General features: G+C 49.0%; 1 protein-coding gene and 1 long non-coding RNA gene across 2 annotated transcripts in view; one reads left to right on the top strand and one right to left on the bottom strand.

The window, feature by feature from the left end:
• Window positions 1-6,640: 6,640 nt before the first annotated feature.
• LOC136385322 (uncharacterized) overlaps window positions 6,641-15,867 on the top strand; it is a 46,539-nt gene continuing 37,312 nt past the window's right edge. Inside the window, exons 1-2 of the long non-coding RNA XR_010747806.1 lie at window positions 6,641-7,359; window positions 8,614-8,718. This is a non-coding gene — a long non-coding RNA (uncharacterized lncRNA). The remainder of the gene's footprint in view (window positions 7,360-8,613; window positions 8,719-15,867) is intronic.
• The window catches only part of FRMPD3 (FERM and PDZ domain containing 3), a 137,424-nt gene continuing 129,111 nt past the window's right edge, over window positions 7,555-15,867 (bottom strand). Inside the window, exons 15-16 of the mRNA XM_066356097.1 lie at window positions 13,142-13,963; window positions 7,555-11,621 (exon numbers count right to left, since the gene is read on the bottom strand). Coding sequence (XP_066212194.1) covers window positions 8,401-11,621; window positions 13,142-13,963 — 4,043 coding nt within the window. The 3' untranslated portion in view covers window positions 7,555-8,400. The remainder of the gene's footprint in view (window positions 11,622-13,141; window positions 13,964-15,867) is intronic.

The following is a 15,867-nucleotide window of genomic DNA, read 5'->3' as shown; positions in this document are numbered from 1 at the left end:
ATGTTAAGCAGTGTCACCTCAATACATTCAATTAAAAAATAAGAAAACAGGCCCCCAAGTTTCCAGTTCCAGGCTTCTGGTGCAAGCTTTATTAGTTTCTGTGGACCAGCTGCAAATAGGGCTGCTTGATTTGTACTTGTTAAACTCGTACAGCTAGGACTCAGAATTTTTATATTGTAGCTGCTTTTCCAGCACCACCTCATTAATCCTCAGAGCTGCAGAGGGAGGCTGGAGACTCAGTCATCTTCATTTGAGAGAAGAAGCCCAAAGAGGTGAAATGTCTTGTACCCTATCATAAGGCAAGTCAGTGGCTGGGCTGAAAATAGAACTGAGTCCTGATTCTGGGGAGAATTGCTCATCTTAGCCCACATGGCGTTGCTTGCTCATTGCAGATGCAGAAATCTCCAGTTTGCAGAGAAACTGGCTCACTTACTCTGTGCTCAAGACTGACCCTGTGCCAAAGGGTGTAACAGGCCACCCTGGGATGAGGTGGAAAGGGGGTATGAGGCTCTGATAACTCTGGTCCCATCTCCTCCTGACATACCTTCCAACACCCCATCATGTCAGGCCTCTTATCTCTGAAGAATTCCTGACCCCCACTTGTGCCCAGAGCCATGGAAATAGGCCAGTCCTAGATGTCCTGCCCTTGGGGCCCGCACTACCAGTTATCTCATCTGATAGATCCTGAGCGTGTCCCACATTTCTACCAAAGTATGTCTGGGGGTAGAGGACAGTGAACCTGTATGCCGGGTAGGTAGGAATGGGAATGTAGCCAGATGTAGCAGATAAGAGTCTCAAGTGTCTTTAAAGTGATATGTATTCTTTACAAAGAAGGTAGCTTCTGCATTCTTCTTTATATTTTTACATGCAAATACTTAATGTACATTTGCATACTATTTCTCTCACAAATCTTTGGGAAAAATGCAAATGCATCAGGAGTATGGGCCATATCATAACTATAGCTTTTTTTTCTGAATTAATTTAATTTTTTAATTTATTGATTTTAGAGTGAGAGAAAGAGAGAGAGAGAGAGAGGGAAACATTGATCCATTTCTGCATGGGCCATGACCAGTGATAGAACCAGCAACCTTTGTGTCTACCGGCACACCACCACATTCCTTGGGAGACTTAGACCCCTGTTTGAGGAGAATAGGATGGTGGAGCATAATTTTAATGGTGACTTTTTTGGATGCAACTTCTCTACCCACAAATTTCCATGCACATATACTGTTCCACCCCCTGGATCTGAGGTGTGCGGCACTAGGGCAGTCCAGCCAAGAGAGGTGTGTGTGTGGGGAGTTCAGGTGGACATGTATACCCAACACTTCACCCCCCAACATTACCGATGACCTGTAACAATCTGCATGCTGCCTGGAACCCAAGCAACTGTTACAGGCCATCTTCTCATAAGTGTGGTTGTATCCATGCCTGTTTCCAGGACAGGAGTGCTTCAAAGGTAGGGCTAAGCTGAGGACTGTAAGGTAGCAAAAGTATGAGCTGGGCTTGAAAACTGACTGGCTTACCACTTATCGGTTATGTGACCTCCGGCTAGTGACTTAATCTCTCCAGGCTTCAGTTTTCTCCTCTGAGAAATGAGATATGATCACAGTATCTCTCTCAAAAGACTGTTAGGAAGATTAAATGATAACATGCTCGTAAAGTCGGTTTTATTTTGTTTTGGTTTTTTTTTTAGTTTTTAACACAATGCCTGACGTGGCAAGTGCTCATACACAGTTGGTTTTACATATTTCAGGGCAGGGATCAATTTTTCTGCATTGTGGAAGGCTCCCAACATAGTACAAAGGCACATTCCTTTTAGCAAAGCCTGTGAAAATAAGAATGATGAATCAACACCGAGAGGGAAATATAGACATCATAGATAAGAGGGCAGAGAAGCTAACCTGAGCTCATTCCTAAGTGGTAGATACAGAAGCTGCAGCTGGAATTGTCAGTGTGGGCCCCAGACCACATCCCCATGATGCTGGACTGTGGCCAGCACTCAAGGACTGGGTACATGGGTGTGTCGGCATGGGTTAGAAGGAGTCGCTAGAAACACTGAAGTGGAATAGCGTATTTTTCCATGTATAAGACGTATTTTTTTTTCGAAAAAGTTGGGGTCTAAAAACTGGGTGCGTCTTATACAGTGGTTGTAGTTTTTTTACTTGCATTTCCCACTTGCATTTGCACAGATGAGGAGTTGTATGAATTTTATGATGAGTTCAATAACTTTATGTAATACATTTTTTTTTTTTCAAATTTTGGGTCCCAAAATTAAGGTGCTTCTTATATATGGGAGTATCTTATACATGGAGAAATATGGTAAGCAGTTCTGTTCCTGTGTGAAGGCAGGCTTCCATAGTTTGGGTAAGGGAGACAGGCTGTAAGCTGGCAAGGTCTCCATAGCTTAAGGCAGGGGTCCCCAAACTACAGCCCGCAGGCCACATGCGGCCCCCTGAGGCCATTTATCCGGCCCCCACCGCACTTCCGGAAGGGGCACCTCTTTCATTGGTGGTCGGTGAGAGGAGCATAGTTCCCATTGAAATACTGGTCAGTTTGTTGATTTAAATTTACTTGTTCTTTATTTTAAATATTGTATTTGTTCTCATTTTGTTTTTTTACTTTAAAATAAGTTATGTGCAGTGTGCATAGGAATTTGTTCATAGTTTTTTTTATAGTCTGGCCCTCCAACGGTCTGAGGGACAGTGAACTGGCCCCCTGTGTAAAAAATTTGGGAACCCCTGGCTTAAGGCTTAGTTGTTGTTTTTGTTGTTTGTTTGTTTGTTTTTTACAGGGACAGTCAGAGAGAGGGATAGATAGGGACAGACAGACAGGAACAGAGAGAGATGAGAAGCGTCAATCATCAGTTTTTCGTTGCGACACCTTAGTTGTTCTTGATTGTTTTCTCATATGTGCCTTGACTGTGGGCCTTCAGCAGACCAAGTAACCCCTTGCTCGAGCCAGCGACCTTGGGTCCAAGCTGGTGAGCTTTTTGCTCAAGCCAGATGAGCCTGTGCTCAAGCTGGCGACCTCGGAGTCTCGAACCTGGGTCCTTGGGCATCCCAGTTCGACGCTCTATCCACTGCACTACCGCCTGTTCAGGCGGCTTAATTTTAAGACTAAGCTTTTTCCAACCTTTTAATACTAAGATATTTTCAACATCCTTCTAATACTAAGATCTTCTCAAAACTAAGCTTGTCCCCACACCCTTGACTGTTGCATGATGTGAGGTGGTACACTCTTATGGGGAATCCCATTTATGCCTCAGATAAGTGGCTTTGTATCAGAGACTTCCTTATTTGTAAATTGGCTTAAAGGCTTTGATTTCTACACTGTAGGATAGGGCAAACCAGGGGTTCTCTCTCTCAGATCCTGCCTTCAGCATTTAGAGGAGAGGCAGCCAAGATGTGGAGTGCTGAAGAAGAAGCCAATTTGTGCAGAGAGAAGGAGATGGAGAACAGAGGTGAATAAGGCTGGTGTGTGTTTTTTGTTTTTTGTTGTTTTTTTTTTTTTTACAGAGACAGAGAGAGAGTCAGAGTGAGGGATAGACAGGGACAGACAGATAGGAACGAAGAGATGAGAAGCATCAATCATTAGTTTTTCATTGCGCATTGCGACACCTTAGTTGTTCATTGATTGCTTTCTCATATGTGCCTTGACCGTGGGCCTTCAGCGGACTGAGTAACCCCTTGCTTGAGCCAGCGACCTTGGGTCCAAGCTGGTGAATTTTTGCTCAAACCAGATGAGCCCACGCTCAAGCTGGCGACCTCGGGGTCTCGAACCTGGGTCTTCCGCATCCCAGTCTGACGCTCTATCCACTGCGCCACCGCCTGGTCAGCCTGGTGTGGTTTTTGATTCTAGGAATACACGGATGAGTCAGTGGCTTTGGGAGCCCTGAATGGAAAGGGAAGTGTTTTCCCACTGTGTGTATTTTCTCACTATCTGGGTGCAAGCTAAAATTAAAGCTAATGACCCACCAGTTCTTGGCTCCGTTGTTTCATTACCGTCTGTCCAAATCAAATGCAAACCTGCACCGGCCAGGCAGCTGTGATGGTGGCTGCGGCTACTGGCTTTACACTACCTAACAGTGGCTTCCAGGAGGACAAGGCATTGTCCTTCACCTGGAGTCCAAGACATTTTGCCAGGGCCCAGGACTGAATCATCAGAGGTCATTTTCTTCTACTCCATAGAAGACCTCCTTCCTACTCTAGACACACAGAGTCTGGCTTCCAGCCTAAAGGATGGGGAAATGGAATGCAGTTATTACTCCCATTTTAGAGGCTGCTTGGAGAAATTTAAGCCTAAGACAAATTCATGCCCCTTCCCCATGCTGGCAGCTGATCCTCCTCTGCCCCTTAGCAGGAAAAGTTCTGGCTGAGGCAAGTCTGTTCAATTCACTGCTGATGAAATTGCCTATTATCCACAGTGCCTTGACAACAGCTTGAAAAAAAATGTGACTATGCCAGCAGCACTGGCATCCTGGGCCCATGCCAATGGCATGAGCCCATTTCCCCTTATTGTCTGAAATCAGAATGGCAGTAATCAGGCTTTGGGGACTGGTGTCTGGTATGGGGTGGTCAGAGAGCCTGTGTCTTAAGCTCTGGCTCAGACCAAAGATGGCATGGAAGATGCTGGTAGAGAAATGACCTTACCCAGTGCTCCCAGCTACTACAGATAATGACCCTGGGTCCAAAGAAAAGGACACTATTGGTCAGTCGCCTCAGGAAAGTTTCTGAAGCTTTTGGAAAGTTGGTGAAATTCAGCTGAGTCAGCAGGATGCTGGATGATGGCCTGGTTTCTTATCCTTTGGTAGGAGGTACCAGCCTGCCTGGCCTTGTCCAACTGCATGGTCCTAGATTAACCATTCCAAGAGGAAAGAGGACCTTTTTCACAAGGTACAGAGGTATGGGAAGGCTTTCTCATGACAGCCATCTCATTCAACACTCACTTGTTCAGCAAATACGTATCAAAGACCTATTATGTGCCAGGTTCTGTGTGAGTATGTATCCAGAGTGTAGAACTCAATATTAATGCATTCTGATCAGTGTAGTGCAGGATCAAGGGAGCCCGTTTCTGGATTGTCCAGTTGGGTCATTTTGAAGAGCAAAAGGCCTCACTGTATAAGGATCCCTGGAAGGCAGCTCCCCAGAAGAGCTCTGCCACCAGAGCTAAACCTGGCACCCCTGGTGGCCTCCCACATGCAGTGAGGAACATTGGTTTGGTGTTGGGGAACATGTAGAGCAGCCTAGACTGAGTACACTGTCTCTGGCTCCTCTTCTGTGCTTTGCTTCCTAACATCCTACCCACAACCTTTGCAGGCAGATATATATAAGATAAGTCTGTGCTTAATCTTTGGGAAGTGACAAATCAGGGCTACTATACATAGTTATACAGTATGTGTACCTGGTTAATCAGGCCAGCAGGGCTAGGTGGAGCTGAAATGACTAAGCCATGTGCTTGCAGAGCAAGCATCACCCAAAAGGTGTTTCTCTCTCCCTCTCTCTCTCTCTCTTCAATTCATTATTTTAGGGGTTGGGAATCAGCAGAGAGAAATTTTTTCTAGTTGGCATAAAGGCACCTCAAAGGCTAGTTAAGACTTGTGATTACCAGAAGGAAATAAAAGAATAGAGAAACAAAATCTTTTCTCGCCATTAGGTAACTCTCTCTCTCTCTCATTTATTTATTTTTTTAGAGAGAGAAAGAGAAGAAGGGAGAGGAATAAGAAACATCAACTTGTTGCAGTTCTTTAGTTGTTCATTGATTGTTTCTCATATGTGCCTGGACTGCGGGAGGAGGTGGCTCAAGCCAAGCCAGTGACCCCTTGTTTAAGCCAGTGACCTTGGGCTCAAGCCAGTGACCTTAGGCTTCAAGCCAATGACCTTTGGGCTGAAGCCAGCCACGATAGGATCATGTCGATGATTCCATGCTTAAGTCAGTGAGTGACCCTGTGTTCAAGCCGGTGACATCGAGGCTTTGAACTATCCACTGCACTGCTACCGGTCAAGCTAGGTAACTGTAAAAAGCCAGAGAGTCAGCTTTGCTTAGGGTCTTGTTGTTTCTATCTTATCATCTCCCACTTAAAAAACTGCCAGTGGCCCTCACAAGGGATTTGTTAGCCTAAACTACCTGGCAGTTGAGCTACACTATGAGGTGACAGGGCACCCTTCAAAGGGGGAGACCCCATTTCTCTATTTTAACCTGAGATTGGCTCAAAATCTTGTCTTCTGACTCCCGGGGCATCTACTGAAGTACACACAGAGCACACTGTGTTTCTGCCCTCATCCCACCGCACCCCTTTCAACTTTGAGGTCACAGCCATGGTGCCCATGTAAGTTAAATATTGTCTACTCCTTTTTTTTGGCCCCCAGTGACCCAGGGGCAAGAGAAAGAAGTAGACAATATCCAACTCCTATGACCAATAGGAGGCTTCTAAGAGAAGCAGAGAGAGGTGGAAAGAGCAGGATTTTCAGCTGTGATCACTCAGAGGGCCCCAGGTAGATGGGAGGAAAGGCATAGGGAGAACACTCAGATGGCCACCACCAACCAACAATTCCAGGACACAAGAACACCCACAAAGAGGCACCACCAAGGCTTATTGGGATAGTAAGATGAATAGTTTTAATCATTCTTGTTTGAAAAACAAGACATAAATTAGTATATATATATAATTTATATTTTATGTAGTATATATACTATATACAGACATTAGAAAATGTATCCTCTCCATGAGGCTGAGGGAGAGGTGAAGGATGGCAGTGGAATGACACAGGTGGGTCCTGAGTGGCGAAGGTGCAGGATCAAGAGGTTGGGAGGAGAGGAAGACCACATTTGCACTCACACTTGCAGTGGTGAAGGGGGAAAAGGTTCCTCACTGGCTGCATCTGTGGCCCATTTAACAACTTGGTCCTGTGGGAGGAGGGGCAAGAAAGGAGGAGGGGCTGGCTTCTGCAGAGGGAGCTCTGCTAATCCTTGCTGGGAAAAATGACCACTCAGGAGGGCTTTACTAGGGGATATCAGGGATGGGCGGGGGTTAAGCACAGTGTACATCTTTATAAAACTCACGTCGTAAGAATGGGAGATTTCACATGGACCTCTTATATAATGATGACAAGAGGTATGAGCATGTGGGAAGTGGGAAGGTATGGAGAGGTGGACGAGAAGCAAACTATATAGAAGAAACATTGGCTTTCTTTGTTCCCTACAATGGGACAACTAGTAGGGACTCCGTGTCTTCACTCCCAGGAAGGTTGTAGGGGGGCGGTGACGGCAGCAGATGTGTGTCAAGGAGGATGCTAAACAGTATGAATTCCCTTCCAGATGACTCCGGAGAGAGAGAGAGAGAGAGGTGCAGGACTGCACTTGGTAAGGCGCTCAGCTTCTTTTCTTAGAGAGACAAATCCACAGGGTCAATACACAGCCAAAAGCATATACTCAGGATTAACATATCACGCTAGCTTCCAGAAGTTTAAGATATAGTCAACAACACCCTCCCACCCCTTACCCCCTCCCCCCTCCCCCCACCCCCCAACCCCAATCTGTAGCTAAGTCAAACTCTTAAGGACAGTCTGTCTGGTAGAGATGTTGAGAGAGGAGCCGCATGACTGCAGCCACAGCCCCTGCGCTATGCTGGGCCAGGTGGGCTCCAAAGCCTGCGCTGGGTCTCCCCAAGGCAGACATTTTCACCAGGTACTTTAACCAGAACGAGTGGGGTGATCGCAGATGCTTGCTCCCTAGAGGACTAAGCTGCCCCGTCCATCACTGAGGAACAGGGCACTTTGGGGATGGCTGGTGTGGAGCTACTAGGCCTGGGGGGCGAGGGCTCCTGAGGCTGCCAGCCTTTTGGGCTGGCTGCAAACAGCCCAGTATGTGTTTTCCACAGGACTATCACCAGGGCACGTGGCTTCTGCCAAGTGACTGTGAGCCCAGGGTGGTTGGGCATATCTGGACAGAGGACACTTTCCCGTCCACTTGGCGCTATGGCCTGCTACTACCACTGTTCCCTGGAAGGGAGCAGAACCAGAACAAACTCAAGGCCATCTGGCCTGCCTGCTACAGGCCTTGGCTTCCCTGTGCTAAAAGAAATGGAGCAGGAAGTGAGCCTGATGTCACCTCTCAGCCTTAGAGAAGAGATAAAATACAACTCTGTGGCGTGCGTAGTGAAGAGGGACCTTGGCCCTCACAGTGACGCCTAGAGGCCAGGGAAGGGCTGAGCATTCCCCAGGCAGCAGCAGCCTGGAGACCTCAGGGATAGCCTCAATACAGGGAGTTTTTGATCCCTGGAGACTGAAGGCTTTCAAACCCTGACTGGTCCAAATAGACACATACACTCACCACAGAATGCAAGGACCACAAAACTCAAACTTAGGGCTGAGGTTGGGGAAGGGGGAGGCCTGGGCAGATGGCCTACTTAATAAGGGGTTTTAAGGAGTGGGTGAATGTGCTCATAACAGTCGCAGAAGTTGGGGATCCTGGTGGATGCCCCGGGGCCACCCCTACAGCTGCCGCTGCTGCCTGCTGCTGCTGCTGCTGCTGCTGGTTAAGATTCCGGGCGGTGGACTCTTCAGCAGCACGCAGCAGAAAGGTGTAGTTCCTTACCACCTCTTCTACCTTGGCCAGCAGCTCTTGGCGCTGCGCCTCGGAGCGCACAATGAACACCAGCCTCACGAAGGTCTCAATGAGACTGCTCAGCACCTGGAAGCTGCCTGTGATGGCTGCCAGCATGTGAGTAGGGCTCTTGTCCACATTGGCCACGCGGCGGCAGGAAGCCCGGAGCTCTTTGAACTTGAGAGACAGCTCGAGCTTGTACTCAGAGATCTGGGAGACATAGGGTTTGGGGGCACGGGCCTCGGGGCTGGCCACACACTGCCGCAGGACTGTCAGCAGCTCATTGGTATCCATCCGGGCAGCCAGGAAGCCGTCTGGCAGGCCATAGGCATGGGACCGCAGGGCATTGATCTTGGCTAGGCTCCCCTCAAAGGTGGACATGCGCAGGTCAATCTCCTGCGTGCGGGAGGCCTCAGGGCTGCTGCTGCAAGTGGCAGCATCCAGCACCTGCAGGGTCCTGCTCACTACGGGCACCACCTTCTCGTCCAGCTTCATGCCGGGCAGGATCTTCATGGGGATTGAGTAGGAGAGCTCGTCCTTGCCATCACTGGCGTCGTCTGCCATATCACACTTGCGGTAGTAGAAACAGTAGCGGATGGAGCAGCACTTGCTGCTTTCACTGTCCTCGTCTAACTCGGCAGGCTTCCGGTATACCTCTTCTGGCAGTGAGAACACAGCCATCTGCCTGGGGCCTTTGGTCTCGGGGGTGATTTGGACATAGGAGGGGTCTCCCAGGGTTGGTGACTCCAGAGGCCTGCTTTTGGGACCCAAGCCTAGGGGGAGGCCTGCCTCTACCTCCTTGGCCTCCCTGGGAAGCATGCCCAGGGGCGGGTGTGGATAGACATCTGAGGTCAGTGAGGCGCTGTCCCCCTGGTCCAGCTCACTGATGCTGTAGCGGCGCATCAGCTTCCTATAGTTGGGAGCTCCCAGACACTCGCCCCCCGAGGCACACGTGGACAGGCATGAAACACCGCTCTCAGGCTCTGAGCGGCACTCTCGGGACTCCAGGCTGGTGGAGCGGATGCGCTGGACATTTGTGGGACTGCTGTTCAAGTCTGGGCCAGCCTCTGGTTGCCTCTGGGTAGGCGGGACCTTGTCCATCTCCCTCCCTCGGATGCCAGGCACCGGTGTCTGGGGCGCCTGTGGCCGAGCCCCCCGGCAGATGCGCTTGCAATCACAGCTGCGTCTCTGTTCACGGGACATGCCAGGCCCCTGCTGCACGGGACTGCTGCGTAGCTGGCAGCTGCAGCGCCCTGGTGCAGGGGGTTGCAGGTACTCAGTGCCCGGCAGCTCCCCCTGGCTTGGCGGCTTTAGAAGTTCCTCAAGGAACTCCAGCTCATACTGTTTTACCTTCTGCAGTTGGGCCTGCCGCTCATCAGTCTCCTTCTTCTGGCGGGTAGGGAAGGTAGCAGAGAATAAATTACGCAGCCGGAATGGACCTCGAGATGATTTGGGCTTTGTAGAGCCATCAGAGGTGGCTTGCGCTCCATCCAGGGTCATTTCAAGCTTCCTAGAGGGCATGGTGCTCACCTGACGGCTAGCAGCCTGGGGCCTCACTGGGCTCTGGCCTCGTGGCTGGAAGCTGGGGCTGTGGCCTCGTGGCTGGAAGCTGGGGCTGTGGCCTCGTGGCTGGAAGCTGGGGCTGTGACCTCGTGGCTGGAAGCTGGGGCTGTGGCCTCGTGGTTGGAAGCTGGGGCTGTGACCTCGTGGCTGGAAGCTTGGGCTGTGGCCTCGTGGCTGAAAGCTTGGACTGTGGCCTCGTGGCTGGAAGCTGGGGCTGTGGCCTCGTGGTTGGAAGCTGGGGCTGTGGCCTCGGGGCTGGAAGCTGGGGCTGTGGCCTCGGGGCTGGAAGCTGGGACTCTGCAGAGCCATGGGATAGCCAGCTCGGGGAACCAGACTGGTCTCCTCAAGCTTGCTGCTCTGGGGTGTGCTCTCCAGCTGCCCCTTCTCCCCTTGGATGGAGACAGTGCCCTGCTTGTGCAAGGAAGGTTTAGAACACTCTGGCCCACCCTTGCCTGCCACTTCCCCTGTAGCTTGCTTGCCTACTGACTCTCGGCTTGCTTTCAAAAGATAGCTTTTGGGAGGGAAACTTTGAACAGGCAACCTGTCCTCTTGTGGAGAGAGGTGCAAGCTGTCAGCCGGGCTGCCTGCCGGTGCTCTAGAGCTGGAAGAGACTTCTAGGCTCAGCTGCTGCTGGGAATTCCATGAGGTCTCAGGAGCACTGGGACTCATTTTGAACTTCAGATTCTTATTGGTATTGCTGCTCATAATGCTGACTTCTGGCCTTCCCATGCTGACCTCTGGCCTACCTATGCTGGACTCCAGCCTTCTTTCCCCACTGCTGGAGGGGTTCCCCAAGGTCCCACCAGGGGTAGGTAGACTCTTGGTTTGAACCACCTGCTGTAGGGCAGCTGAGATAATAGCTGGGGTCACACTGCCCTTTGGGTCCAGGATGAACTTGGGGCTCAACCTGACCTCCTTTGGCAGATTTTCTTTAAGCTCAGGGTCCTGTTCTTCACTGAGGGATGGTGTAGCCGCTCTCATTGACATCTCTAGGCCTGCCCTAGTGTGGCCAGGCCCTTTGTCCTCAGGAACTGGGGAAAGGAGGGTCAGATTCTTCTGCTCACTAAGCTGTGGGGACAGAGCTGGGTGCACTGCCAGAGCGTATGTTCGCTCTCGCTGTGACTGGGCCTCTGACTGGGGCAGCTTCCTCCGAGCGCCAGGAGGGCCAGGACTCTGGCCCACAACAGCCGGCTGCAGGGATGCGTTGGGATCCGGGAGCCCAAGAGAGTAAGGGGCTGTGAGCACAGCCTGGGCTGCACAGCTCTGGATCCGGAAAGGCAAATCCTTGCGGGCCAAGAGACTGTCCTTGTTCAGGTGCTGGGCCAGGAAGTAGGTGGTGTTCTGGTGCTGCTTCATAGCAGACATCATCTCCGACATGTCTGTGAGCTCTGAAGAGTTGGTTTCATGGCCCGAGTCCAGCGATGATTCAGGGGTGATTGTGGCCAGCACAATCAGACCTGGAGGAACAGGGACAGGGCTTGCTGCACTTAACTCAGATCAAGTCCTTTCTCAATCATATGTAGATAGTTTATGGGGGCCAAGGCTAGCCAACAGTACTGCAAGCTGGGGAAAGCCAGTCAGGCCTGGGGGGACTGCAGGGCTGGGGGGGAGGGGTGGAAGGAAAGGTATAACGAGAAGCAAGCTGGGGAAGAGTTATGAGGAGTTGGAATCCGAAAGAGAACAAAAGCACAGAGATCTGGGCAGTTTTATGGCAAATTAACATGCAAACCACATGCAAAACAACATGCTGATCATCACTATTTTTAGATTCCACAACTAAGAAATTTTTAATTGTCCTGAAGAGGGCTGGCAAACAGAGGTCCCTCTCTATCTGGACAAGCCTGCCTACAGTCCTTGCAGCTGAGGCCATTTAGCTGAGCTTGTCCTCCCTCTGACTACCACATGGACCCCTACCTTGGGAGCAGCTAGTGTTTAGAGCTCCAGACTCTAAGTAAAGAGAAATGCCAGATGCGGGGGCCAAACACATGGGGGCTGCCTGACACCAAGGATGCCTTCAAATACAGAAAACGCAGGGGTTAGTACTTTCTCTGGTCAAGCAGGCTCTTTCTGACCCCAACTTCTTCACCCTCTCTGTCAACACTTTCTCCCACCTCATATGCTTTCTTATATACCTTACTCTTCCTTATTCCTTTTTTGATGCTGTACCATGACCACTTCTTTGTAAGGTGTATGTTTATAGAAGTATGTATGTGTGACTATGGGTACATGTCTGATACATGTGTTTGTCTACAAGATGGACATATGTGTATAGAACAGAGACTAGTATGCATGTTGTATGGTTTTCTCACCAAATAATAATTAATAATAATAGCTACCATTTACTGAGTCCTTTTTATGTGATAGGCAGTGTTTAAGTGCTTTGCATGAATGATCTCATTTAAACCTCAAAACCTTATGTGATATGACTATTGTTATCAAACTCACTTAAAATGACAAAAGTAAAGCTCAGAGAGGGTAAGTGTCTTGCCAAGGTCACACTGAAAGTGAGTGAAGAGCCAGGACTTGGGTGCATCTGATTGAAAGATCATGCTTCACTGCCTTGAGCAGTGAAGACTCCTAGCTCTCCTGATCCCAGGTCACTAGGCAGTTACTAAGTTGTTTTGTTTTTCTTCCAGTCATTTGCATGCTGGATGTTCTTTGTCTGTCTTCTATATCTCTCACAATTTTGCTTTGATCCTCCATCTGGCCTGGTTCCGTAGCTGTCACAGCCCCAATCCCTGAGGTCCATCTGCAAAACATTTCCAGAGATAGAATGGCGAGAGCCAAAGCTCTATCTGGAGCTGAGAAGTAGACCCCTGCCATAGTGTCATTGCTCCCCAACACTATCTCAACCACCTCTGGCCCATCCGCTGCCCTGATACACCATAGTGACTTTGATCTCTGCTTGGGAAGAAGCAATGTCACCTGCTGGCCTGCCTGGAAAGGGAGGCAAGAGGGTGGAAGAATGGGCTGTTACCTGCAGTCTGTGGGGGTTGGGGGTGTGGTCCATCCTCTGAGGCTGCCAGGGCTTCCAGAGCCTGCAGAGTGGACACCAGAGCATCGTCTAGCTCCTGGGCGTGATCTCGGACGGTCCGGGTCTGTACGCTGTCAATCAGTGTCACTGGAATCTCATCATATAGGAGCCCACGCAGGTGGCGTCCTTGTTCCTGGCTCTGGACAGCCCGGCGCTTGGGGTCATCCTCATCAGAACTGTTGTCTCGGAAACCAGGAGGTGGGGCAGCAATGGCAGGCAACAGTGAAGTGCTTTCATCTTCTTCCTCTTCCTCCTCCTCACTCCCAGGGGGTGGGAGGGACATCAAGTCTACTATATTGTCACGAGAAGAACCGGGCCTCCCACCCTTGCGAGGAACCAGCTGCTCCTGGAGTTTGGCTTTGCAAGAGTCACAGTAGAAATTCAGGGCTTCAGCCCCAAGGGAATTGTCCAAGGTGTAAGACCGGGCCCTGCTGGCACAAGGCTCGTGGTCTAGACTGGCTGCATCAAAGTCATCGGGGACCATATTGTAACCTTGGCCAGAGCTTTTGGATGTAGGGTCAGATTTGGTCCGGGGCCTAGTCTCCTCAAAGAAGATTAAATTTTCATTAACATCTGTCCGGCTTTCCTTTTCCTTCCTTTGTTCCCGCATGTGGAGGTAACAAAAGCTGACAAGCTCAGAGTCGGCAGTCGGAGGCGTGCAGTGGCTCGACTTCCTGGGGCTGGTGCCCATGCCGCCCACATAACTACTCTCCTTTTTCCCCAGGTGGCCCCCAGTGACAGGGCGGTGGGCGCTGTGCATGTAATCTAAACCCAGAAAGAGAATCAACAAATGAGCCCTGGTGCTGACTATGGCCGAGCTCTCGTTGTGTCTCTGGCCTGGGTCTCTGGTTCATAGTTGACAAGTACTGGGAGAGAGCCTTACCTGGCTGCTAGGGATTAAAGGAAGGGGTATCAATAGTCCATGTTCCTGTTGACCCTGAAAGTAGTGTTAGTATAATAGAATGGCTTGAGCTGCTAATAGTCCCATCACCTCTGAAATGAGAAAAGGCATGGGGTGTGGTGGGGTAGAGGTAAACACCTTGGTATCTAGGCATAGCTAGACACTTACATGGATAGGTCTGGTTGAGAGTCAGCTGTCAGCATAGTTTAAGAAGTGATATTTGTTTTATGTCATCCTTGGAACTGACCCCACCTTTTTCAGAGCCTTTCTAATAATTCCCAGTGCTCTGTCACTCTTGTGTTAAGTTGGATGTCTTCTAGCAGAATGAAATAAATCTGACAAGTTATTATTGCTTTAGTGGGAAAGTGTAAAACAGACTATGTATAATGCCCGAAAGTTTACCCTTCAAAGAAGACTGTCAGTGGAGGGACCTTAAAGAATAGAGCTCTACTAGTAGAATTCTGGGTATCTGAATGTGTAAAGTCTTTAAGAGTTATGCTGGGATGTGCATATATGTTGAGAAAGGTGAGAGAACATTGTTATAATTCCTAAAATCATATTATTGTTCTGTATTCACGTAGGCCCAACCTATCCATTACACATACATGTAGTAAAATGTGCTGGTCAACAGCTTTTAATCATGGTAGGTCTGTGCCTCTGAGGATTATCTATATTAAATGCTTCATATTTGAATGGTGTATTTCTCTTGCTCTGTTTTGAGGGCCTTTCCTCAAGTTATCTGTGAAAATATACTCAGACAATGCCAAATCACTTTGCTATGATACAGGTGACAAGCACTAATTTAGGCTCAGTCATCAGACATAATCTCATTTAATCCTCACAATAACACAGTCTAGTAGGTGCTGCCATTATGCCCATTTTACAGAAGAAAATGATTCAGTTAGTTATGTGATTTACCCAAGGTCATATAAATCATAAATGACAGTCTAGATTTGAGCCCAGTTCTGAGGGATCACAAAACCCATGTATTTAACTACTACTTTGTAGTTCATTTGGTGGTCAAGATGTTGGAAAACAAAACTTCAAAATGCCTTTCAAATTCTAATTTGACAGGGTCAAGGAGTCAGTGTTGCTTTTTACTAGAGCCTACAGCCACCACAAAAGCATAGTGCTGGCACTTAACAACAGTGTCCCAAAACACACAAAGCAAAAGATGATTAAATTGAAAAGAGAAACACACAATCCAACAGCAATAGTTGCAGACCTCAATGCTTCACTTTCAATAATAGATAGAACAACTGGGCAGAAGATCAACAAAGAAATAGAGAACATGAACAACACTATATATGAATCTATAGAACATGCACCTAACAGCTGTAGAATATATATTTTTCTCAAGTGCACCTGGAATCTTCTCCACTATAGACTACATATATCTGGTCATAAAATAAGCCTCAATAAAGCTAAAAGGAATGAAGTTATACTAAGTATGTTTCTTGAACACAACAGAATTAAATTAGAAATCAATAACAGAAAGAAATTTGGGCCTGAGCAGGCAGTGGCACAGTGGATAGAGCTTTGTACTGTGATGTGGAGGACCCAAGTTCAAAACCCTGAGGTTGCCAGCTAGAGCATGTGCTCATCTGGCTTGAGCAGGAGCTCACCAGTTTGGGTGCAGGGTCATTGGCTTGAGCATGGGATCATAGACATGACCCCATGGTATCTGGCTTGAGCCCAAGGTCACTGGCTTGAAGCCCAAGGTCTCTGGTTTGAGTCCAAGGTTGCTGGCTTGAACAAGGGGTCACTC

Source organism: Saccopteryx leptura, chromosome X (genome assembly GCF_036850995.1).
Source record: "Saccopteryx leptura isolate mSacLep1 chromosome X, mSacLep1_pri_phased_curated, whole genome shotgun sequence".
Classification (NCBI taxonomy): Eukaryota; Metazoa; Chordata; class Mammalia; order Chiroptera; family Emballonuridae; genus Saccopteryx; species Saccopteryx leptura.
Note: the sequence above shows the minus strand (reverse complement) of the source record. Positions and strands in the feature narration are given on the sequence as shown.